This window comes from Colletotrichum scovillei, assembly GCF_011075155.1.
Source record: "Colletotrichum scovillei strain TJNH1 chromosome Unknown Contig00007, whole genome shotgun sequence".
NCBI classification, from domain to species: domain Eukaryota; kingdom Fungi; phylum Ascomycota; class Sordariomycetes; order Glomerellales; family Glomerellaceae; genus Colletotrichum; species Colletotrichum scovillei.
Window position 1 is genome coordinate 2,896,615 of NW_023336265.1, and position 24,544 is coordinate 2,921,158.

Sequence of the window (24,544 nt, forward strand, 5' to 3'; positions counted from 1 at the left end):
CTACAATGCAACGCTCGGGGGACGAGAGTGAGTATTCGTACAAAAACATTGATACAATAGCATGAACCTGTCGCCGGATGTCAACGCCCGAATGCAATGCCATTTAATCAATCTTGATGGAGGCGTAAATCTTCCTGACGAACCACCAACTTGCGAAGTAGCCAATGGACCCTGCGAAGCGAGGTTAGTATAAATCGAAGCTGAGGGGTGGCAGGCAAGCTTACCAGTAAGAATGAAGAACAAGAAGGAGATCAGAGCACTGTAGCCAACGTAGAGGACGGTACCCGCCAGGTTGCTCAAGTTCAGCTTGGTGAACAGGTACAAAAGGCAGTTAAGGAAGATGTAGCCACCACTCATACCCGCAGCGAGGAATGATCGCCACTGCCAGTTGTAGTTCTCGGCGCAGAGCAAGAAGTACACCATGAGAATGGTGACGGCAGCAGTTGTGACGATCATGAGACCGTACGAGAGGAATAGGAAGCCGAACATGTAATAGATACGGCTGAACCAGACGGAGCTCATGATGAAGTAGAGTTCGACAAAGATGGCGCCAAAGGGCAGGAGACCGACAATGAGCATGCTGGGAATCGGTCTAAGATAGGAGGTGGCAGGAGGAATCTGGCGAGGAATCTGGTTGGTCTTGACAGGCGCCTCAACGGGAGATGCGCGGAAACCCATCCAGGATCCGGCGAACGACAGAGGCACCGACAGGATGAACCAGATGGCAATGATGACCAGCATGGTAGTGAAGGGCACGGCGCCGGAAGACTGCTTCGCCCAGAGGAAGAGATCGAGGAAGAAGAAGGCACCAAATACGATACTCGGCACCAGAATCGGGGTCAGCGCGATGTTCATCTTCCACTTCTCGCCCTGCAGCGACTTGTACGTTCTCGCCGAGATGTAGCCACCCACAAAGCCCAAGATGGTGTAAAGAAGCAGGATGATTGTTCCGAGGGATCCACGGTTAGAGGGCGACAAGAAGCCGAGAAGGGCGAAGCAGATGGTGAAGCCCGTCATGACAAAAAGCTGAACACCGTTTCCGAGCAGGACCGAGAGCAGGAGAGGGTTCGAAGGGTTGCGGAAGACGTCTCCGTGGACTAACTTCCATCCCGAATCCTCCTGTACGCCATCTTCTAGCGCCGAAGTACCAGAGAGGTCGTCCAAGTTGATCTGGTCAAGGCGATTGTACCTCGCGATATCCTTCTTCAGAGCTCTGACGAGGATGGACATTACGGTAAGGATCAGAATGATAACGATAATTGCGGTGTCAACGAGCCAGAACCAGTGGATCTTGGGATCGAACACGTGCAGGTACTTGTCCCAACGGGTAGCCCAAGCTGTCTTGGACTCGATCCAGAACACAGAGTACGAGAACTTGACCTCCTTCTCAGTGCCGTCTTCCTCGAAGATGATGGGCTCCATCTGGTTATTGCAGTCGAGCAGACCGGGGTAGGCACGCGAGCTCGGCTCGACAACGACACCGACGACGCGCAGCTGCGACTGATCGCCGTTGACGGCGTGGTATTCAACGTTGATGTCGTAGTGATTGTTGAAGATGACGTTGCCGTTCTCGTCCTCGCCGCCCATCAAGAATCCGGGGTTGTAGAAAGTCGTGTTCGTAAAGTCATCGTAGATCTGCTGTCCGGCGGGCAGGCCGTCCACAAGCCAGTTCAGGCTGTAGCCCTGCTCGATGCGGCGCTTGACAAAACCGACAGCCGCCGGGGGGTATTTCTGGATGCAAAGTGGCTTGCACTTCTCGTCGTTCTTCATGCGCAGCTCGAATGGCGAGGTCATGATGCGATCTCCGAAGAGAATACTGCCCAGGCTCTCCGACACATACTCGGGACGGGGTTCGGGCTCGCAGAACTTGAAGCCAGGGTGGTAATAGTCGTAGGAAACAATTGAGTGCAATCGAGAATCGGAGGGAGCGGCGACCGGCTTGATGCTGTTCACGTAGAGAGGAACGACGTCGCCTTTCTTGTAAGAAGTGGGCGCAACACCTGGCAAGTAGAAGGCGGAAGCGAGCTGTGGGATAGCCAGCAAAGAGGCCACGAGCGCCGACGAAGGCGCCATGTCTCGTAGTTGCATCGTGTCGAGATGTCGGAGCTCTGCCCAAAAGTTGCGATCAGTCTTGATACTTTGCGAAAGAGAAGATGGTGGCCAGAGGCAAAGTAGCGTGAAACATGAAACCGATGGGAATAGCTACCCCGATGGATGGATCGCGATTACGTACCCTTGGTTCTCGGTAAGGTCCAGGTAGCGGAAAGCGGCTTATAGCCGGTGGGTCATCCGGGTTCCGTCTGCACCTGGATGATGGCGGTAAAAGCGGTTCGTCAAGAACACGGCGAGCTCGCGGTGATGTTTGTGCAAGAAGCAGAGTTGCTTCGTGGTGGACAGATGGCCAATTGCCTTTGTTGTATCAGGTCCGGGAGCTTCGTATCTCATTTACAGGAGCTCCTGCTGCCTCTCGAACAACTGTCCCAAATATGGCTTAGTCACCATTCACCCCTGCAGCTCAGCTCCAGAAGTACGTGCATCTAGGTACCTTCCATACCGTCGCACCTCAGGTAATAGACCAGCCGGAACATTGTCTGTCCGGGGTCTTGCGGCTGCCCGGTACCTTCCAAGGGCCTGAGGAACCCACCTCAGCATGGAAACATCCATACCTAGGTACGTAGCGGAGACCGGTGGTCGGGGTCCACAAGGTCCGATGCACCGGTCCCCGCAATAGCGCAGATCAGTTTAGCAGTTGCAAAAAAAAAATCCTGCACCGCGCTCTTGTTCCGTTGCGATCTCAAGTTTTCAACGAACAACGTACAGCATCGCCAGATTTACAATGGCGGCACCAAGCACCCTTCCAGCATTGCTGGACTCTTTGACGCAGTCATTGACGACATCACTCGATGCGGCACCAAAAGGCTCAATTGCGTCGCCTCAGAATGGAATTTCACTTCTCGATACCAAGAACGAGCTTCTTGCATCGTACCTGCAAAACCTGGTCTTCTTGATCCTTTTGAAGTTGCGCAACGCCAAGAAGCAATCCCGCGACGATGACAATGCCGGCGAGACTATGGAGACGGTTGTCAAGAAGCTGGTCGAACTCCGACTGTACCTCGAGAAGGGTGTCCGGCCCCTTGAAGACAAGCTGCGTTACCAGATCGAGAAGATTCTTCGCGCCGCGGACGACGCCGAACGGAACGCCCAAGCAGTCAAGGCCGCGCAAGGTGCAGGCTCAGACGACTCTGACGACTCTGCTTCCGACGGAGAATCTGGCAGCGACGAAGAGGAGGAGGAGATGAAGGCAGCCCATCTTCAAGCTCGGCCAGATGCCTTTGTCAGACCAGCCGCTGCCTCTGCTGCCGTTGCAACCGCTGCGAAGAATGGCGTCTACCGACCCCCGAGAATTGCGCCTACCATCATGCCCTCTGAGCGCAAAGAGAAGTCTGATCGCCGCCCACTCAAGTCTCACACCATGGACGAGTTCATCGAGCACGAGCTGTCGACTGCCCCCATCGCCGAGCCCAGTATCGGAACGACTATTGTCAATGGTGGTCGCAGGATGAAGACGGCCGCGGACCGCAAGACGGAAGACGAGCGTCGGGAATACGAAGAAGCCAACTTTACCCGTCTCCCCACGTCCAGCAAGAAGGCAAAGAAGGAGGAGGCTATGCGTACCGGCAACGGCAAGCGTATGCAATTCGGCGGAGAGGAGTGGAGAGACCTCGGCGAAGGCGTCGACCGAATCAACAGACTCACGGCCCGCAAGAGCGGTGGCGGCAGCAGCCGCGACATCCTCGACAAGAGCCGGAAGCGCGGCCGGGACACCGCGGACGGACCAAGGGGCAGTGGCCAAGCCGAGATGGGCGAGAGATTCCAGAAGAAGGCCAAGATGTTGGAGGCGGGCAGACGCGACAGAGGCAAGCGATAGACGGAGATACCCACAATATACACGGAGCAGCAGCGGCAGTAGCAGCAGCCATCACAAAGGGCCATGCCGAGGTTCTAGGAGCCAATTCATTTCTTAGTTCGTCCAACTTTAAAAAGGAATGAATCACCCCATCGTGTTCGTGTCTGTGTGTTGTGTGTGAGATGCGCTTCAAGCGTGTTCCTGGATTTCTCAATTGTTTGGGTGGTGCTGAACCAGGCTGGCAGCGCTAAGGCAGGCCGGGAAATGGCGGAAGGGCATCCGATCGGCCACTGATCTCCAAAATTCCCGATGAAAAAAATGCCTCTTTAGCTCTAGACTGCCACGACGGCCCAACCAGCTTCATTGGCCGAGGCCTTGGTTCTCGGACTATGCACCAAGGCCCTGCCATGCTGAGCCAGTCTGGCCTTGGTTCCCATGTCAATTTCTCTTCATCTTTACCCTTCACACAGACGTTGTACATACCTATCTGTAAGGTATACTTCGTCCACAGAGTTTTTGTCATGCCATTGGGTCGTCCTTTTATTCCGGAGGAAGAAATACATACTGCGTGGTTTTCTCAACGACTGGACCAGATGACGGCCCAAGCCCCCCCTGAACTGTCCCCGTATGCGTCCAATTAGGGAGACATCTGGCGAGACTGAGCCAAACCCTCGTCTTCACATGCTTCAATGCGGGCGTTTCAATGGGTTCCCTAGCGTTCTTGGTGACGTCAATCGTCGATAATCGGGTGGGCCTGTTCGCCGGTCGTCTCAGTCTTACCTCACCTTACAGGCTCACCTTGGCAGCAGCTACCTACTCCTGCCTACTTACTGCCTACCAGCAGCAGCGGCAGCGGCAGCATTGCACCAGGGGCAATGGGAAGAAGAGCTCACATGCCAGCCACCTGCCCAGAGCTCCCGGAGCTCCCTAGGCTCATCACTCATCCATAGGTAGCAAAAGTAAGTAGTGCGGAAAGTACCTACTCCGTTTGACACAGGTAGGGTTTAATACAGCTTCGTGCCCTCTCCCTTCCTTCACATCGTGGTTCTTCGTGATTAACACCTTTTGCTTCACTCCAAACACAAACCCAGCTGTACCAATTGCTGTTCACCTGCTTCCCATACACCACCGACTTCGTCCAAGGCTTGCGGCCTACTCGCCACGATGCCGTCCGAATCTCGTGTAGAGAATCCCTTCTTCCACCCCTTCCTCTTCGTCTTCCAGATATGGCAATGGTTCGCCGATAAGATCTTCTCGCCCACCCCTCCCGAGCCCAGCACTCGTCTCAGTCGACCCAAGGTTGCTGTCATTGGAGCTGGTATCACTGGTGTCACTTCCGCCGCGCACTGCATTGGCCATGGTTTTGATGTGGTCATCTTCGAGGCCGGTGGCCGCGAGAACCTCGGTGGTATCTGGAGTGTACGTCGCCCATCGAAGCCCAATGCTCCCTCCCAAGCTGACACTAACGATTCAAACAGAAAGTGAACAACTCGTCCAGTCTTCAAATCCACTCCATGATGTTCCGCTTCCATCCCTCGGTCAAGTGGGAACGCGGGTATCCCGATAGACAGCAGATCCTAAGCCAGGTAAAGCAGCTTTGGCAGAAATATGGACTTGAGACACGCACCAAGTTCAACACACCCGTCGAAAAGGTCTACCAGGATGAGAAGGGCAGATGGGTCGTCAACAACACCGCCAATGGCCATTTCGAAGGCGTCATCGCCGCTGTAGGTACCTGCGGTGAGCCCAAGATGCCCCAGCTTCCGGGCATGGAGAAGTTCAAGGGCAACATCTACCACTCCAGCCAGCTTACTGGGTATGTATGTTCCCCGCCTTTAGCTCCAAGCTTGCTAACCAAATTCACAGTAAGAACGCCAAGGGCAAGAAGCTCGTCGTCATCGGAGGTGGTGCCAGCGCCGTCGAAGCTCTGGAGTTTGCTGTGGACGAGGAAGCTGAAAAGACCTCCATTCTGTCTCGCAGCGACAAGTGGATCATCCCTCGCAATCCCATCGTGAACATGCTTCTTGCTATGAACATCCTCGGTCAAGAGACTCGTCTCTCGTGGATCCCGGAGACGCTGCTTCGCAAGTTTTTCTACCGAGACCTGCAAGACATCGCACCGTACGACAAGGGCATCTACATGGATACGCCAATGGTAAACAGCCATGTCATGGAGACCATCCGGTCCGGCCACGCCGAGTGGGTTCGCTGCGATATTGAGGGCTTCACGGCGGAAGGAGTAATTGTCAACAGACGCGCTCAAGGTGTACCCAAGGGCGGCCCTGGCAGAAGACAGGTCATCCCGGCCGATATCATCGTCATGGCCACTGGATTCAAGCGCCCGTCGCTGGAATTCTTGCCTGATGACTGCTTCAACGAGCCGTACTCGCCCCCCAACTGGTATATCCAGACTTTCCCTCCAAACCACCCGTCCATCTCTGCTATCAACTGGTAAGCATCTTGCTAATGGCTCCTGCGAATGAACTTGGCTCTGACAACTTACAGCACGTACGTTGCTGCTATCGGCACAGTCGGAAACTGGCACATCGGCATCTATACCAGAATCCTTCTGATGTTCCTCATTGACCCATTGACAAGACCCCATCCCTTCTGGATGAAGGCCTGGATCGAAATGACCAAACTTCTGAAATCTGCGTCGCCTACCGGTGCTTTCGACTTCTTCACCTATCTCGAGCTCATCTGGTGGTTCGCCTTCAGTGTCACCTTCAACCCATTCCGCTGGAAGTGGGCATTCTTCGTCTTTTTCGGATTGGGCTTCATGCTTCCTAAGCGCGTCGTTGAGGTTGAGAGTCGGATTCGCAACGGAATGGGTTTCCACGAGGATGTCGGACGCGATGTAGGACACAGCATTTAGAAAAATGCCAAGCGTGCTCCGAGTCGCGACTGAGCAACAGCCGACAAGGAGCTCTATGAAGTTAGTCCTCACATGATCACCTGGGCGTTGGTGTTTCACAAAGCCCTGGAGAGAGTCTGCAAGCAAAATGCACCGCGTACGATAACTGGCATCAGTGAACGAGACTTTTGAAATGAGACATCGCTGCTAGTTTAGATTCCTCATCATGCACTCCAATCCAACCAAAGTTGACTGCCACGCTGCCTCTCTATCCTACCAGCGTCCGTTGTGGGACATGGTCATCAAGACGAGAAGTTGATTGATCCCACTACCGCGGAACTCCTAGCACATTGAGCCCTTGGGGATTCTGCAACCGAGTCCTCAGCACTATGGGATGCTTTCGTGTCCCTCGGTTCGGAGCTTGAGCCACAAAAGTCAAAGGGAACCAATCGCTGACCACATCCCTAGACCTAGTCTCACGCAACGAAGCTCTTCCGCCCTGCGTGTGGATCACCGGCAGAGACACGCTCCCCGGATTTCCAGCTCGGGCTAGCATTGCATCCGGCAAGTCCGCTTCAGTCGGCCGTGAAAGCGCCACATTTCCGTTTTGAGAAGCATCACATATCAGCAACGTTCAGCTCTCGTACAGGCATTCCAACTCTGCGGTGCTGAGTTTCAATAGTCACAACACCTGCAAGCCTCGTAGCTTTCTTTTCTGCCAATGGATGCGATCTTCACGAGTTTGTGGAGATGATTCTAAACTTCATCCGCTCGCGGGTTAGCTCTGCAAAGGTTACACATCTCTAGCAGCCGGAGGCACCGACGTCCCATCAGATAGAAGTGCCGGTTCGAACGGTCGCATCGACGAACGTCGCTCACTTCTATAAGCGGGGAATGCCATTCTGAGCACCCGTCATCGAGATCAGCCAGCCACAAAAGGTGATAACGTTTTCACAGCACAACCATTTTCACATTAACATGCATTTCTGAAGCTCCCGCTGCATACACCTACCATCTGTTCGGGAAGAGGGGTTGTCCGTTCATCGAGACATGATTCGGATTATCAAACATCTCATTCCCCCTCCTTCAGCGCAGACTTGACTGTCTTGGGACACATCTTTCTTGCGTAACATCCCATTGGCTCTATGAACGAAGCCCAGTCGGCAGACCGAGGTGAACTTTACCATGCCCTTGAGGACATTCTGCGATGCGAGCATCTTGAGGGAATTGCGTTAAATTTCTTGGGCCACTCAAGGTCAACCTGGAGACGCCCGTGTCTCAAACGAGCAATATGATCTTCAGCCCTTGTAAAAACTCGGGATACCCGTTGACCTCATCCATGCTGGTGTACGAGAAGTAGATGCTTTTCAGGATCCCTTGATACTAGTCAAGCTGCTTATAAGTTGAAGCAGTATTCCCTTAAACTTGAGAAAGCTTCAGGACTGCCCATCTGAGAATGCTTGGATTCCGCAGAAACCCATTGAGTGTGTTTACTTCCCCCTCTTTCCTCTGCAAACATTATCCCATGAAGAATCCCCGCTGAAGTGTACATCTTCAAACAGGTCGTAGGAAGCCCTCGAACTCCTCATCTATCTTGTCGGTTAGCTCAGACAGCCAGTCTATCGACGACGTACCAACAGTAGCAGACACGAAGATGTCCGTCTACGCAACTTCGAACCAGGGCTCTTTGGCCCGAAACTCCACCAAGCAGGAGTCCAGCGTCGTACATATTGACGAAGTTAACGTCAGCGACGCTTCAAGGTCGTCGTCTATCAGCTTGGATGCCTTGACCATGGTCGCCTCCAACGACGGCCACACGTCATACCGCGTCGTGCGTGTCATTGACACAGCCAGGCGTATCCAGAAGAAGCTCGTCCGCGAGTTCGAGGAAGTCACCCACAATCATTTCCAGACCATCGATCTGAACGCTTACCTCGCATACATCTCCGATGAGCGTCTGACACACATGCCTCCCAAGGGCAGTCAGTGGGATCGCGTTCTGAAGTCGGCCGAGTTCTTCGGTCTTCAGTTGGACGAATACTCGCGCCACGTTCAGTCCTTCATTGAGGGCTGCTCGCTTGTGCGCGACACAGCGTTGGCTACTTGCTACCTGTTGCTTGAGGTAAATCAAACAGTTTTACAACTCTCCGGCTACAACGCCGACGCTGACATTTCCCTACCCAGCTCGGACACGATCAAGCACAGGCACTGGAGCCGACCTTCAACGCTCTGTATGAGCTTGGCTTAGTGCTCGGCCACGCCATCAGACTCAATGGCATGTTCACCGCGAGCGATGCCATCCGCTACGAGCTGAGTCGCATCTTTGATACCATGCTCAAGCTCGTCGGTGATGTTACCATCTACTACCGCTCCCGGATCAACAGCATCTACAGCGGCTCGGTGACGATTGATTTTGACGCCCAGTTCGGCTCACAGATCACCAGGATCTGGACCCAGCGAGAGAACCTCTTCAACCACATGTGGCAGTACAAGCTCGGTTCCAAGAACCGCCGGCTAGACATCACCACACTTCGTCGTCACTTGCTCCCCACACGGGAATCAGCAAAGTCTCATATGTATGGACGTGTTGCCGATCGCAAGTTGCGTGTCGATGGGACATGCGAGTGGCTTTCGCATGACTTGCATGAATTCTTCAACAGTGATGACAAGATCTTCACTGTTACTGGCGGAGAGGGCTGCGGCAAAAGTATGCTTGCCGCATGGGTACGGGAGAGGCTGGAACGCCCGATCAACCGTGTCCAGTACGAGACCATCTCCTACACATTCTGTAAGTTCTCTCGGTGTTTGTACGTACCGTGAGTGATGCATGAGCTGATGTTTGGGGCCTAGCAACCGATATCCCCTCGGAGACAACCCCCATCGCCTTCCTCAAGAGCCTCTTGTCTCAGCTGCTCGAGATCAACGTTGGTGACGTCGCTCTTTTTGAGAAGCTCGAAGCCATCTTTGATCATTCTTCGCCCTACCACAACAGCGCAAAGCTAGAGAGTGACCTATGGAACGCCCTCGACTCGAGCTTATCTTCAATTAACAGCAAGAAGGTCAATCTCAGTATCATCATCGACGGTCTCGATGAGGTCTCAGGTGGCGCTACTAAGGCAGGGGAGCTTCACAAACGCCTCCACGCTAGCATAGGAAAGCTTCCCAGGGCCCAAGCAGTGACATTCTCACGGCCCATCTCACACCTTGGCGGCAGCGGTTGCAAGCACGTAGTCGTCACCCCTGATCACGTTCGGGACGACATTGAGCTTTATCTTGCCAACAGACTTGGGCGGAGCTGCTGCTTTGTGGCACAGAGCGAGCAGGCAAGAAGAGACTTGCTTTGCCAGCTTGCGGACCAGGCCAAGGGTTCGTTCCTGTTTGCCTACCTTGCCAGAAGGCTTTTCTTCGCGGTTTCGGACTTTGGAGTCTTCAGAGGCATCATCGCTGGCTGCAGATCCGACGTCAAAGCCGTCATTGGAGAGCTGATGAAGAAGGTCAACCTCAAGGAGGAGTACGGCGAGAGCAAGACCTACAACCTCTTCACGTTCATGGTCACCGCCCAGCGCCCGCTCACACTCGGTGAGATGACAGACCTCCTGGGAGTCTCATTGTCGACACGCACGGTTTCTTCTGGTGCTGATGTCAAGGGACCTGTAAGCAACACCCAGGGTCTTGTGGTGATTCGCCACGGCACCCTGCGATTCAAGCACTCCACCATCAGGAAGTACGTCCAGAGTCTTTGCGGCTCAACCCTCATGTCTCTCCACGACTCCCACCGCCACCTCACCATGGCCCTCCTTCTCTTTGCCAAGACCAAGTTCAGCAATTATACTTGTGAGCCGTCGATGGAACCGGTAGGCGAGGAGACGTTCCATGAGTGCTTCCAAGCGTACCACATCGTCAGCTACATGGTGCGCCACTGGGTTTCCCATTTCCGCTCATCATCACTGTGCGGCCAAAACGGCACCATCACCTTGACTTCCGAGTTCAAGGATGTTTTCCCCGACTCCATCTTCTTCACCATGCTGGAATGGCACTACTGGCAAACACAGTACGCCATCAAGGAGACCATTGAGATGCACAGTCTGAGTCTTCGGATCCGCTCTACTTGCTTCGGCGAGAAGAACCGATCATACCTCCAAAGCCTCATCATCCTCGGAAGCCTGCACCGGAGTCAGTCTGAGCATGCTTTCGCAGCCGAGTTCTTTTACAAGGCTTCGCATCTAGGGCAGACTGTCCTGTACAAGTTCAGCCCTCTCGTGGTTTCATGCACGAACCTGTTCCTCACTTGCACCGAGACTCTCACCTTCACCAAGCGCACTCAAACGGTTACGCACCGTGAAGAGATGATCAAATTCATGATTGAGATCTCCAAGAGCAAGCAGGGAGCCCGCAGTGATGCCGTCATCAAATGGTATGAGGCACTCGCTAAGCTCTACATCGATATCAAGGAAGAAGAGCTTGCGATGTCTATCTACAGCGAACTCCATATCATCATTACCGCCCGTTTCGGCAAGGGCTCGAAGAAGGAGGGTTCGATTGCCGAAGCCATCTCAGGCATGACCGTTGTTCTGAAGGCTAGCGACAAGAAGGTCCACAACCATAGCCAGTGGCACTCTCTCTTGTTCGACACTGCGGACGACTTGTCGTTCACCGATGTCCGTCGCATCAAAATTCTCATCAGCCTCGCTGTTGAGTACGAGTCCAAGGGCCACCTAATTCAAGCTGAGAGGCTATACATCAGCCTCTGGCGGGGCATTCTCGAAGTCTGCCGTACTACCAAGGTGACAATCGAGCTTCACATTCAGAAGATCAACATTGCCATCGAGTATATCAACTTCCTCAAGCGCGTCAAGCGAACGGAGGAGGCTTGCAACATTATGATATGCGTCTGGGCCGAGTACGAGAACCAGTCCTTTGAGTCCGAGATTATCATGATTCGCCTCAAGGAGCTTGGTATCCTTGCGAAGTCTTTCGGCATCCTCAGTGTATCCATGTCCATCCTCAAGAAAGTTTGGGGCTGGTTCAAGGAGAGGAAGACTGTCGAGAGCGAAGAGGCTCAATCCACTACCACCATCATCACAGAGGTCGTCGAGGAGATCACCGAGACCTATGTCGAGACCAAGACCACCACCACCGTCGTCGAGACCGTTACCAGGGAGATCTGGGAGACCAACTACCAACGCTGCCGAGGTCGCAAGGCCGACAGAAACTTTTTCAAGTCTTGCTTAGCTATGGTTAACCTCTATCTCAAGCTTGAGAATTGGGCCGAAGCCGAGGTCGTGATTCGCCAGTCTCTCGAGATCACCTGGAAGGGCGTCTTGTCAGTCGACTCCAAGTTGACCATTGAGGGCGAGTTCATCTCTGAGCGCATCCTCATCGCGCAGCGCCTCGCTCTGTGCTACCATCGCCAGAGACAATTTGAGAAGGCGGATGCAATCTACCTCAGAATCTACAACGCCTGTTTCTCGACCCTCAAGGCCGACAATGTGTTGATCTTCGAGGCGGCTGAGGCCCTGGTTCAGTTTTATGAAGACTTCCACCGTCACGAGAAGGTCATTGACATCTACGTCAAGCTCCTGCAGCATTACCGCAGGCATTTGTCTTCTGGTCACAGCCTGCAAGTCAGTATTCTTTACAAGCTCGCCGCTGTCTACCACAAACTTGGCCGCAGAGAGGCTTACGACTGCTACGGCGAAATCGTCACCATCTTCTCCAAGGACGGGTGCTGCCATGGAAGTGCACTAGATGCAGCCGTCATCGTCCTGAACCACTACCACGCTGAGAAGCGCTGGGCTGATCTGCAGAAGATTTGCGTCACGCTCTGGACCACGTTTGTTCATCACAACCGTGAGATCAAGTTCACGCAGGAGGTCGTCGAGCTCATTTACGAGCGATACCGATATGTCCTTGAGTTCCACGCCAAGGCCGAGTTCTTGGTTCGCTACAAGCTCACGATTGAGTATCGCGAGACCGCGACTAAGGTCTTTGGCGCCAATGCTGCCATCGTCATCAAGGCCTTGATCGCTCTGGCGGAGTTGTGTGAGACTTCCGAGGAGCACTACCATGAGTCCATTACCATCTACGAGGAGGTTATCAAGAAGACTACGACCACCAACGTCGTCTCAGAGACCACGGTCAGGACGATCAAGAAGCGTCTATCGAAGCTCTACGTGACTGTCATCACAACCAACAAGGTGACAACCACCACAACCATCGATCGCGCGATCGGAGTCAGTCTTGAGATCTACGCTCAACTCAAGATTGAGTTCGGCTGGTGGCATGAGAAGACTCTGTCCAAACTCAAGGAAGTCGTATTGCTATACAAGAAGATTGGTAACAAGGAGGCTCACTCCTCCATCGCCCAGCTTCTACAAGTTTCCATCATTGAGATCATCACTACTGTCAAGATCTCCATGAACCTTCATGCGTCAGCCAAGACGCTGGCGTCCATCTACCTGTCTGCGGGAATGGTCCACTACGGCCAGGATCTTCTCCGACAGCTGCGATACCTGCTTCTCTTCCCTGGATTCGAAGGCGGAGAGAAGGATGTCAACATCAAGGTCTCCGGCCAGTCGAGCAAGGTATACCTGGTATTCTTGATCTCCTTTGAGCAGGCTCTCAACGGAGATGCCAAGGTACGGTACAGCTTCTCTGAGCTGATGGCAGATGTGCTCCTCGAGACAGTTCTCTATGAGCAGTACATGTCTGTTATGGCTACGTGCACCGATTCGACAAGGATCGAGACCATCATTGAGCCGGCAGCCCGCCTTCGCTTCGTCTGGCAGTCCCGTGGCCGCAATGGTTTTGTGGATGTCCTCGACAAGAAGCTTTTCGCCCTGTTCACCTCGCGTTACTTCAAGTCTTCAAGCTCCCAAGACGACAGGAATGCCAGATTCGCCTTCTACGTCGCGCTTCTCAACGAGATCGGTGGTGGTATTGCCGATAGGGGTACTGTCGACTTTGGTCTGGTATCCTGCAAGGCCGCCTACACTGCTGTCAGAAGACTCATGGTCGAGGAGAAAGACTTTGTCAGAGCTCAGAAGGTGGCGCAATGTGGATTTGACTTTGCGCAATCCCAGCGGTTCTATCACCAGCGCAACTCCTACGTATGGGGTTTCCGTCTCGCCGAGGTCCTGGCTGGCATCCGCGTAGACACATGGAAGTCTGCCGGCAAGCAACAGCAGGATGAGCTGCTTTCCATCAGCCGCAACGTCTTGCAACATGTGTTGACGGTCTTGAGAGACGATAAGGTTGAGTTTACTAGCCTTCGCTTCGAGGATATTTCCGGACTTGTTCGCCTCCTTGGCGAGCAGAAGAACTGGGCAGAACTCGAGGTAAGTTTCATACAATCTTCAACGACTAATATTTCTGTGCTCTTTACTGACTGTCTCTTTACAGAGCCTTCTTACCTCGCTTTGGCGATCCAGGGAGGTCCAGCGCAACTGTGGCGTGTGGTCTCCTGATATCGTTCTGACAATCGGCTCCCTGCTGGTCAACGCGCACGAGCTTGCGGGCCACCTAGACCAAGCCATCACCCTCTGCGAAACTATCTACTACAACGTTCGTCAGTCTCGTGGTGGCTTGGATTCTTCCGCATTCTACTTCTCGAACCGCCTAGCCTACCTCCTGCGCCATGCCAAGCGTCTTCGCGATGCTGGACGTGTGCATCTGGATGTCGTATGCGATCTTGACGAGCACCTTTCCGCAAGTCAAGGCGCGGATAAGGACGAGCGTCTTCGTGCCGCGGCCGACATGCACCTCGACGGCATGCGACGATGTGGCTGGGCCACCCGCGGTGACGTGAGAAACACGAGCGAGATCCTCGAGAGACTGAAAGGATATGGCAAGCTCAACGTGCCGTCCATTGAGAATTGGTCCGCAGCGGATGAGAAGAAGGAGACGAGCCTTCTGTGGCCCGAGGCGATCAAGTGGGATCTCGGCAAGCCTGAGGCTGAGGTCCAGGCACCGAAGAAGAGAGATTTGTTGTCTCCAGCCAAGGAAAGATGGAGTCGCTTGGGATTCAGGCGGCTCGGGTCCGAGGTGGCGCACTGAATTTAGAACTGAGATTTTCTAGTTTGGATCATTCTGCGGGTCTGTCGAGAGCATGAAGGAGTTCCTGGGGAAGTTTACACACTGGCCAACACTGGGTCACGTCACGTTTCTTTGAGTCATGTTTCCTTAGGTTTATTCAAATTAACGCTGTCTGAAACGCTATTACCGCAATTGATTTGATCAATATATTTACTTATCTATACGCGGACAGATGGCTGTAACTATTCTACATGTTTCTGGACTACTGGATTCTGGGACTGCCTTGGTGTAAGGTAAATCATGGTTCATTCGACGCATCATACCCCAATATCCAGGTTCTGATCCAATATCCTTCTTTGGATGTATCGTTCCAAAGTCTTCCCGATACTCTCGGAGCCATCGCGTTCGAACTCGAATTCATGAGCATACGAGTCGTCATTCTTTTCTGTTCCGTAACCCACCCCATAAACGCCATCTTGTAGAGCTAGCCCCGCAGCCAAAAGCGTGCCCTCAAATTCCCAGAGGTTCAACTCCTTGGCAGTGTTGAATACTGGATTATTGGCGTTCATTTCTATGTGGGCTCTGAAAGCCTCCGTGTATCGATCGACCCAATTGTCATAGGCCTTGTACCATGTCTTGGGATATCTCTCTAAGAGGTCGTCGTCTTCGACAGGCTCGCCGCAGAATTCGGGATTCGCGGGCCAGTTCCAGACGTACCACAGGAAATTTGTCCCAAAGTCCTCCCAAATGCAGTATTTATATCCTGGTAAAGAAGGCCCGTACTCTGGTAGAGCTTCTGATTGGTCGCCTGGCTTCAAGGGATTCTCTTTATGAGCCTGCACCGATGTCGATTCTGTCCTTGACTGCTCGGTTGAATTTTGCTGCTCCATTGGAGACAGAGGCTCGTCTCCGACCTGGGTGACTGGGACCTGTGGCTCGACATGTACTGTTCGTGGCTCGTTGACCGACTCCTGATCCTCTGTCTGGGATAGGGGTGCGGACGTAGATTGGATGGCCGATGGTTCCTCTGGCTTTACTTGCGCTGCCGTGTTGGCAGGGAGTAACTTCATGTCCTCCTCCTTCAGGCGAACTTCGAGAGAGTCGCCTGAGAGCTCAACAACAAGGCCGTAGGGGGTGGAAATGGAAAAGTGAATTTCTAAATTGGAATTTTCGGCGAGTGCCAGTAGTGCTTTGATGGATTTAAATGGAGGAGACATTGTAAAGTATTGATGACTTGATGGAGTTCTGAAGAAATGAGATGTTGATTAGCTTCAGCAAATGACTGATCTGGTCGAGAGATAATTCACATATTACATGTAGTATCGTGAAAATAGGGAAATGAGGCCGCCCGTGGCTGTGCTAAAAGCGCCTTGCAGCAGTCAGAGCCCACAGGTGACAGAGGTAGGTAAAGCAGGTAGCATTGTCATCCATGCTTATTATGACACTTTTCCACTTACAGGGGTGACGGCCAGAAGGCCTAACCAACAGATCTAAACAACAGACCAGAACAACAACAATTGAGATCTCAAAACAACTGGAGTGGGCGCATCCCATTTTGAGGAATTTCCGAGCGCTTAGGGCAGAATACAGGGGCCATGGGTTTTCGGGTCCGCTCCCAGCGCCTACGTGCGATGAAATGCCTGAAACCATAAGCACCAACTGACGAGGAACTAGCAGAGCATTGCTCACAACAGGCCCTTCCAATTGGTCTACAAACCTACCTGTATCGAAAGACGCCAGCACTTACAGGGAATAGGTATTACGCCGTAGACAAAGCTCACCGTGTCTTGCACACTTGGACATGCAAAGGCAAAGGGACCGATACCTCTTCCATACTTATACTAGGTAGTTCATGCTGTTTACAGGTACTATCCCGCCAACTGCTAGATAGCATCAGTGCACCGTCTTCAGCCTTTCTCTAGGTCTGTTTAGCATCAGCATCCGCCTCTACTATTTTTCCAGGAATATAACTTTACTCCGGAGTTATTCATAGGCGGATCCAAGGAAAACATGGTCGGACTGTATGTTTGCGTACGCCGTCTAGCCGTTGATGGGATGACCCGGTCTATGAAGTAAAGTCGTCAGTGTCAGACGTGATCTTCAACATAAAGCACTTGAGGTTCGACGTAGTCAGACGTGATCTTAGGTACAAAGACTGGCAGGAGAATGAGAGGTAGTAGATGGTCGGACGGTGACAGGATACGCGGATGGGACCGCTGAAGCACAAGATTTCTTGCTCTTCTAATCTACTGCTCAACAGTGTATCAGTGATACCTACGGTAGGTACTATGGTGTAAGGCACTAGATACATAAAAGCCTGCCGGTAACGCCTTGGCACATCCATTGTGCCTTCGAGAGTCTCGTTTGCTCAATCGAAATTCCATGAACCGTCTCACTTGTCTCTGTTGAAGAACCTTCCCAGGTGGGAGGTTTTCGCCTTTGACATAGCTGGCTCCTTGAGCCCTGGGTGGTGATGCGTCTACCTGCCGTAGTCGCCGCCTCAACAAACATGGGTATTTTCTCTTGTTGAAGCTCCCTAGGGATGCCCTTGCCTTCCCACGAACCAATCTTGTCGTCGCTTCCAACCATATGTTGCAGGCCGGACTTGGAAGTCCCTTCTTCAATCCATAGGTTGGGCAGGGGGTTGGACTGCCCTGAAATCTACCTTTAAGCGCTTGGAAAATTCCCAAAGGTGAAGCGGCCTCCGCAGGTGGTTGGGTCTCTCGTTCTGGCCTCGAGTCTTTTACCCCCGGTAAATGGAAAAAGTTGAATAATACCACCTCTGACTGTTCGCGCCGACACAGCCACGGCCTCGGCCCCGATTTCCTAGATACTAATACGGCCAGTATCCCTCAGCCAGTTTGTTGCTCAGACGATCCGCAACCCTTTGTTTTCAGAAATTCATCAAATCCGCACCTTTCACTTTTCACCTTTCAATGGCTCCTTCTATCGCATCCATTAAGGCGTTATTAGCACTTACCGAACACTCTAATTTTGATGTTCACTTTTCTATCACTACCCCTTATGGCCTTACTCTAAAACTGTCAGGCGACTCTCTTCAAGTTCGCTTGGCGGAGGACAAAGACCCGCTGTCTGACACCCCTACGGCACTGGCCGAGTCCCAACTTCCAGTCACTCAGGCCCTCTCCGAGCCCCTATCTAAGGTAGAGGAGGAAAATTCCGTCCATGAGCCGCCAACAGATACGCCTTTACTCCAAATACACAAAGAGGGACCCTCGGAGTCGGAAGATCAACTAGAATCTGAATCTCAATTGAACGAACGGCCAGAACCCCAGGAGGAACACGGATCTTCCCTGCCAGGATACAAATACTCCATTTGGCCAGACTACGGAACCAATTTCATGTGGTACACCTATGGGTGGCCCGCGAACCCCGAAGGCGGCGACAATATCGACGACGACGACCTGAAAGAGAGATATCCCGAAGCGTGGTTTAACGCTTATACGGATTGGTGGAAGCAGTATACCGAAGCTTTCATAGCCCAGGGGCTTGATCAGGGTTACGATAATCCACTGTTCCAAACTGCCGAGAAAGAAAATGTTTGGAAGATGGAAGGCGCACTGCTGGCTGCGTGGCTGGCACTGCAAGACGGTGTGCACGCGGTCAATTATGCGCCTGAGAATGTGGACCGTTACAGGTTCGATTTTGAGCGCGACAGTATCGAGAAGACTTTGGGGAACTTTCTTCAATCTATAAAGCTGGATCAAAGACCATTGGAGGCGGCTGCTGGGCCATGAAACTCCATTAGCTTGGTTATGCAACCGCTCAATATGTCAGATTGTGTCAATCATCATTGGGATGTGGTACATGCACGTTCTGTTATGAAGAAGAATATAGAAATCATGGGTTCAGACGATGACCATAGAGATCATCCCTACCACAAAATGCAATAAATCAGTGAAAATTCTCCGCCACATCAATACCACTCAACTTAGCCAAGGCCACAGCTGGACCTTGAAGCTTTCATTAGCACATACACTATTGATTCAAATATATAAGTAAATGCGACAGTGAGCAATTTGACATGTATCTTTTTGTACCACGGGAAATTTTCTCAACACTAGATACCATCAGAGATCATAATCTGTTCCGTAGGTGTAGGTAGGGGCTTTCAAAAAGATATCTCAATGCCACCTTGTTTCACGTAGGTAGGGCTCGCAGACGTAGTATTATCGGCCGCAACATGAACGCCTGCTCGGAAAGTACTGTCAACGTCGTCTGCAGTATTGATATTGGGTCCTCTAGCTCACATATCACTACATCTGCAGCTTTTCGGACTGGCCACATGGACCTGCGCTGAGCACCACTCCGCTCTTGCGTGAGCTAATGGATGTCTAGTGAGATTGGTCTTCCCAGCCCAGCTTCGAACTCTCAAACACAGACCATTCTCCAGTGTTGGTGTCGTTGGTCAAATTAGTCTGCTTCGTGACGCCGCCTTTCAAGTTCCCAAACTCCACGCTGCCTCCACCAACAGGGCGCCGTAGCTTGTTCTCCCCAGAAAGGACCGTGAAATTTGCCAGCGCGATCTCGAGTCCATTCCTCGTGGCGTAAGTGGGCAACCCAAAGAAGGTAGCGTTGACTGCATCGTAGTCGATGGTCATCTCAAAGTAGCCGCGGTAGTAATACTCCTGCCATTGCAGCTCTGGGTTCGCAGCTGTCATCCAAGCGCTTCTGTTAAGAGCTTTCTCTTGGGTGATGTTCTGACCCGCCGATGAAGGCGAGGTGACGGCTGTGCCGGCGAACTCAACCCCGATGGAACCGGCCCCAGTTTCCGAATTGTAGTCCTTTTCGCCAAGCCAGACAAGGTCACTGACCCACGACGCATGACTATCGCCGGCCAAAAACACTGTGTTGTCGATGTTGTTATCATAGAGAGTCTTGAGCGTCCGGTTTCGGTTAGCAGCATAACCGTCCCACTGGTCGTAGTTGAACGGGTTCTTGGGTCCATTGGAGATGCTCTGGTTCATCTTGCTGAAGACTACCTGGTTACCAACGACACGCCATCGTGTTGTCGAGGCTGACTCTATGAGCTGACGGTAGAACCAGTTTTCTTGGCGAGAGCCCATCAGCGAGCGGCTGGTATCATCACTAATGGTGTGAACGTAGCCTGTGTTCCAGTATAGGTCGGTGATAGAGCGATCATAGTTGCGGGTGTCAAGCATGATGAGATTGAAGAGGTCGCCGAACTGGAAGCTACGCCAGATGCGCAGGTTGTCGTCCATATCAACCTGACGGAGGGGCACTTTTGGGAGCAGGCAATGTTAGCGTGGACAACTGGGAGATTTTTTGTCGTTGGGCAAATAGGACTCACTCCATTCGAAGTATGCGCGCACAGCATTCATCTTGCGCGCTTCCACAGATATGCCGTCGTCTTTGATAAATGACTGTTCGGTGTTGTTCATTGCTGCGGAGCCGTCTCGGTAAGGGTTGTCCATCACCTCGTGGTCATCCCAGACAGTTATCCAGGGGAACCTTTGATGGCTAGCGCGAAGGTCAAGGTCGCTGCGGTACTGGGCAAGGCGTCGTCGGTAATCGTAGAGACTAAGTGTGACTTGAATCAGTCATGAATCGTTCAATAGATAGGCGTTAATAAGATTTAACGCACGTGTGACATGAGCGATTGGGCTCGGGGACACGACCGATAGAGTCTCCCCATCCTAAGCCGCCGACGGGATACTCGCCGTTCCCATACTCGTAAATATAATCGCCGAGGTGGACGATATAGTCCACGGAGTCTTTCCGCTCGGGATTCCCGTAGGCATTGAAGAATCCGAATGCTGATGCAAACACATTAGCTTGAATAACATAACTACACTATTTTAACATGTAGTTCAGCGAATAGCTCACGGTAGTTGGCACAGCTATAGACAGCTAGCTTGATTGCCCGTCTCACTTTGGTACCTGACTCCGGCAGGGTTCGAGTTCTGCCGACAGGGGACTTGACGTCGGAATTGCAGACATTAAACTGGTAATCTGCTTTGCATTAGATCACGTCTTTCAGCTTAGCTTGCTAAACCAACAATAAATCGTGAATGGCTTGAGAGCCTTTGCTTCGACCTGTGGTAGAGTAAGTGAGTTAAGCCTCGGGCGTTTGCATATACACGTCCACTCACCTTGACGGTGAAGTCAACATCCGAGCTCGTATAAGCCGTCCCTGACTTAATCGGTTGCCCATCCATTGATGCAGACCTCCCGATCTTCCAGTCAACGCAGATTGGCGACTTGCTTGCCTTGACGAAGACGTCGTTGTTGTGAGCGTACATTGGAGCGGTGCCCTCAACAGTCACGTTGCTGCGGTCATTATCCATGGTTGGTGCAACACGAGTCCAGAGGATAACGCTGTCGTCATACGGGTCACCGGATGCTACGCCGTGTGTGAAATTCAGCTGCTCCGGTGTCCATGGCGAACTACCATCAGATCTACTTGCTACTTTGCGAATAGAGATACCGAGGAATGGGTGGTGGAGTGAGGGAGAGCCATAATTAAGGTTGCCCGCATATGTAGAGGTAGCTACGGCAGCTAAGCTGGCTGTGCAAAGAGACTTCAGAAAGTGCATCTCAACAATAAAACGAGTGACTACTTAGCAATCAAGCCAAGGATGAAGAACTCTTTGGAATAATAATTTCCTGTAGTACGAAAAGGCCAATTGCCACTAGCTCACTTGCTCATCTCCTCCTCATAGCAAGAACTGAAACTAATCTTATAAGTCAGTCGTGCACGTATTCAAGCGTTGTTTCGGTATCCCACCGGAAGGGTGGGGGAGCACAGCCAGTAGATAGCTAGGTAGCCGAAAGTCAATTGTAAATTGGGAACCTTAATACTCAGTATCCAAGCGGCGAAGTCGGGCTCTTCGTGATGCCGAACGGTGCTCCTAGGGTTGTAAAGCGAATCAGCAAGTGATTGGCGGACTTGACTTAGTGCGAGATGACAGGTGCCAAAATACCGGGTAGAGGTAATTAGTAGTGCACAAGAGATTGTCATCTTCATTTCAAGCTTCAGGTGGGTTACACTGAAAAAAGCTTAACTGTACGGCTCGACAGCTCCAGCCTGACCTTAGTCTTCAAATGGGGTATACTGTACTCTGTGCTGTACCACTCCGTCGTGAAGGAAATATGACCTCGGGTCGTTGACGATTTGTTTATTCCTGTGACTGCTCATATGCTCAGAATACTACAGGATTCTCCAAGTTGATGTGAGCTTAGACATTCACCCTTGGATACGCGGCGTTAGGAGCTCGTTGATTCCGTTCACCTAGGTATGTTGGATCGTAGTGACTTCTTACAAGCAGCGTCCCGAGATGACCGAGTATCCATTGATACATGTAGAAGTTGATTGGTATCCACAAAGTAGATGAGTTTGAGCGCAAATAGTACTGGTTGACAATCTATGCTGGACTCCGGTAATCCGAAGTCCCAGGCCTAGATACCTCACTTGGTCAGAAGTCTTGCCGGGAGGCGCTGTTCTCGCTCGCGGCGGCGCCGAGCCCCCAGTCGGAAAGGGTCAGACAGCTACTTTCCGTCTCCCATTTCCTCGTTTGCCACGGAAGCTATCTAGGTGGAGAATTTGGCCTTTCCGATTCGAGACTTGTAAGACAAGATAACCGGCAGTCGGAGTTCTGTACTTCCATAAATCCCCGTGAATCCATTCTCGACTCCTACGGGCCTTCGAACTGAGGATTTTGATTTCCCAGTTTCCATATTGGACCCAGCTGAGACTTGCAATAGTTTTCATAGCTACCGATACGGCATTAGGTCACGAACATCGGATCGACTCATTATACCTCAAACGCAAGATGTGTGTCGTGGCCTCGAATCGCGATGCTTGGATGTCAGTCTCCCAGCGCCGCTTGTTGGTTACAGCCCTTAACAGCATCACAATCCTCCCGTTCCTTTGGATCAACTTCATCGTATTCGTGCGAAGCAAGCAAACTCTGCTAGACATAGTCATTGTGCTTTGCGGAATTATCTGCATTCCCTGGCCTATCGTCAGCTTCTGGAACTCTGCAATTGGCTTGTGTATCATCCTGTTCGGCAACGCAGAGCGATCCGTCTACCCATATTTTCGACCTCGAGGACCTCTGTCGAATCTTAGGTCTACGACAGCGCTCACGATTTTTATGCGTAACGAAGATCCAGGTCCAGTGCTCGACCGCCTCTACGCCATGTATGAGAGCCTTCGGCAAACTAATTGTCTCAAGCACTTTCGCTTTGTGCTACTTAGCGACACCGACCACGTTGACGTAGCGCGATCGGAAGCGGGGGTATTTGCTCAGCATGCCGTATCTCTGAGCGAGGGTATGGCTGAGCCTCTGTTCTATCGACGCCGTGGTAGAAACACCGGGTACAAGGCTGGCAATCTCAGGGATTACCTCGACAACCACTCCAAAGGAGACGACTTCTTCGTCACTCTTGACTCCGACAGCGCTATGAGCGGCGACATACTCGTCCGGCTGGTTTCTAGCATGGAAGAGAACCCCCTCATCGGCTTATTGCAGACCATAGTCATCGGTATGCCTGCGGTCAGCGCGTTTACGCGGCTCTTCCAGTTCGGCCTGCGTCATGGGGTGCGAACATACAACATGGGCTTCAGCTGGTGGGCTCACGACTGCGCGCTGTATTGGGGTCACAACGCCATCATCCGTACTGATTCCTTCCACAAGCATTGCATGCTGCCGAAGCTCCCTGGAGAGCCGCCGCTGGGCGGTTACATCCTTAGTCATGATCTGCTGGAAGCAATGTTCATGCGCCGAGGCGGCTACGAGGTCCGAGTGCTGCCTATCGAGACGGAAAGCTACGAGACCAATCCGCCTACCTTTCTCGACTTCCTTCGTCGCGAATTACGCTGGTGTCAAGGGACTATGCAGTACTGGTTCATGCTAAGCGAGCCTGGCATTCATCCAATCAGCCGCTTTCAGGTATACCAGACCTTGACCACGTACATTGGCCAGGCTTGCTGCGTCTTGATGACACTAGCATGGATCGCGAAGGAAGTCATAGGAGAACCTAGCGTCGTTCAAATGAGCCTCGTCTTTGGCTGGACTCCGCACCTTGCTCTCGCTGCTTTCGGCATATTCCCCAAACTTGCCGGTGTCTTCGAGGCTGTTACAACATCTTCCAGGCGCTATGGTGGCAGTTTTCGCTGCATCCTCTCAACATTTGTGGAGTTGTTCCTGATGACTTTCATCGCCCCGATTACAGCTCTGGCTATTGCGCTATTCTTGGGTGGTCTACTCAGGGGCAAGTCCATCGCATGGGATGGGCAGAACCGCGATCGGCTCGGTCTCAGCTGGCGCGACAGCTTCCGTGTTCTGTGGCCGCAGACTTTTCTCGGTTTTGGAGTTTTACTTGCTCTTCGAGGGACTGCTGAGCTGGCGTGGGCTGTCCCATCAGCCGTAGGTCTCTTCTTGGCGATACCCGTTGCTGTAATCACGGCGTCGCCCCGTTTCGGGGATGCAATCACTTCTATGCGCCTCTTCGAGATACCAGAAGAGGTTGAACTCCCGCCCTTGTTGTCTAAGCTTGTTCCAGCAGGGGTCGTATTGAAGAAAAGGGGCTGAACAATAAGATGGCGAGTTGCTGGGGAGCACCTGCTTCGGTACTTTTGCTGCAATGATTCATAGCCTGTACCTAGGGTATTATAAGGGCGAAAGATTCGCTTGTCTCAATCATATCACGAAGCTTTTGCCAGGTAGTTCAGTAGAAACATTTATCGTTCATTACTTCAATCA

General features: G+C 52.3%; 8 protein-coding genes across 8 annotated transcripts; 5 read left to right on the forward strand and 3 right to left on the reverse strand.

Moving 5' to 3' along the window:
• Window positions 1-103: 103 nt before the first annotated feature.
• HER10_EVM0004685 (endomembrane protein 70) lies at window positions 104-2,088 on the reverse strand (the record flags this gene model as incomplete). The annotated part of the gene is made up of 2 exons (XM_035474321.1): window positions 104-171; window positions 225-2,088. The coding sequence occupies 2 exons, from the start codon at window positions 2,086-2,088 to the stop codon at window positions 104-106; spliced, it is 1,932 nt and encodes a 643-aa protein (XP_035331425.1).
• Window positions 2,089-2,814: 726 nt separating this feature from the next.
• On the forward strand, window positions 2,815-4,018 carry HER10_EVM0006163 (Sas10/Utp3/C1D family protein). Its single transcript, XM_035475756.1, has one exon. It carries the CDS (start codon window positions 2,837-2,839, stop codon window positions 3,926-3,928), a length of 1,092 nt encoding a protein of 363 aa, XP_035331517.1. The 5' UTR covers window positions 2,815-2,836; the 3' UTR covers window positions 3,929-4,018.
• A 1,053-nt stretch (window positions 4,019-5,071) lies between these two features.
• On the forward strand, window positions 5,072-6,782 carry HER10_EVM0011850 (monooxygenase; the record flags this gene model as incomplete). The annotated part of the gene is made up of 4 exons (XM_035481266.1): window positions 5,072-5,326; window positions 5,386-5,723; window positions 5,774-6,358; window positions 6,413-6,782. The coding sequence occupies 4 exons, from the start codon at window positions 5,072-5,074 to the stop codon at window positions 6,780-6,782; spliced, it is 1,548 nt and encodes a 515-aa protein (XP_035331886.1).
• A 1,435-nt stretch (window positions 6,783-8,217) lies between these two features.
• HER10_EVM0005556 (uncharacterized protein) lies at window positions 8,218-14,816 on the forward strand (the record flags this gene model as incomplete). Its single annotated transcript, XM_035475167.1, has 5 exons — window positions 8,218-8,245; window positions 8,324-8,883; window positions 8,946-9,549; window positions 9,612-14,098; window positions 14,163-14,816. The coding sequence occupies 5 exons, from the start codon at window positions 8,218-8,220 to the stop codon at window positions 14,814-14,816; spliced, it is 6,333 nt and encodes a 2,110-aa protein (XP_035331480.1).
• Window positions 14,817-15,112: 296 nt separating this feature from the next.
• Window positions 15,113-16,012, reverse strand: HER10_EVM0000973 (uncharacterized protein; the record flags this gene model as incomplete). Its single annotated transcript, XM_035470737.1, has 1 exon — window positions 15,113-16,012. The coding sequence occupies one exon, from the start codon at window positions 16,010-16,012 to the stop codon at window positions 15,113-15,115; it is 900 nt and encodes a 299-aa protein (XP_035331183.1).
• Window positions 16,013-17,731: 1,719 nt separating this feature from the next.
• HER10_EVM0006922 (uncharacterized protein) lies at window positions 17,732-18,553 on the forward strand (the record flags this gene model as incomplete). Its single annotated transcript, XM_035476493.1, has 1 exon — window positions 17,732-18,553. One exon carries the CDS (start codon window positions 17,732-17,734, stop codon window positions 18,551-18,553), a length of 822 nt encoding a protein of 273 aa, XP_035331560.1.
• Window positions 18,554-19,150: 597 nt separating this feature from the next.
• On the reverse strand, window positions 19,151-21,373 carry HER10_EVM0012258 (PhoD-like phosphatase; the record flags this gene model as incomplete). The annotated part of the gene is made up of 6 exons (XM_035481656.1): window positions 19,151-19,866; window positions 19,906-20,058; window positions 20,128-20,357; window positions 20,422-20,593; window positions 20,664-20,789; window positions 20,920-21,373. 6 exons carry the CDS (start codon window positions 21,371-21,373, stop codon window positions 19,151-19,153), a joined length of 1,851 nt encoding a protein of 616 aa, XP_035331912.1.
• A 1,560-nt stretch (window positions 21,374-22,933) lies between these two features.
• Window positions 22,934-24,373, forward strand: HER10_EVM0000794 (glucosyltransferase; the record flags this gene model as incomplete). The annotated part of the gene is made up of 2 exons (XM_035470562.1): window positions 22,934-22,980; window positions 23,038-24,373. The coding sequence occupies 2 exons, from the start codon at window positions 22,934-22,936 to the stop codon at window positions 24,371-24,373; spliced, it is 1,383 nt and encodes a 460-aa protein (XP_035331173.1).
• Window positions 24,374-24,544: the final 171 nt, after the last annotated feature.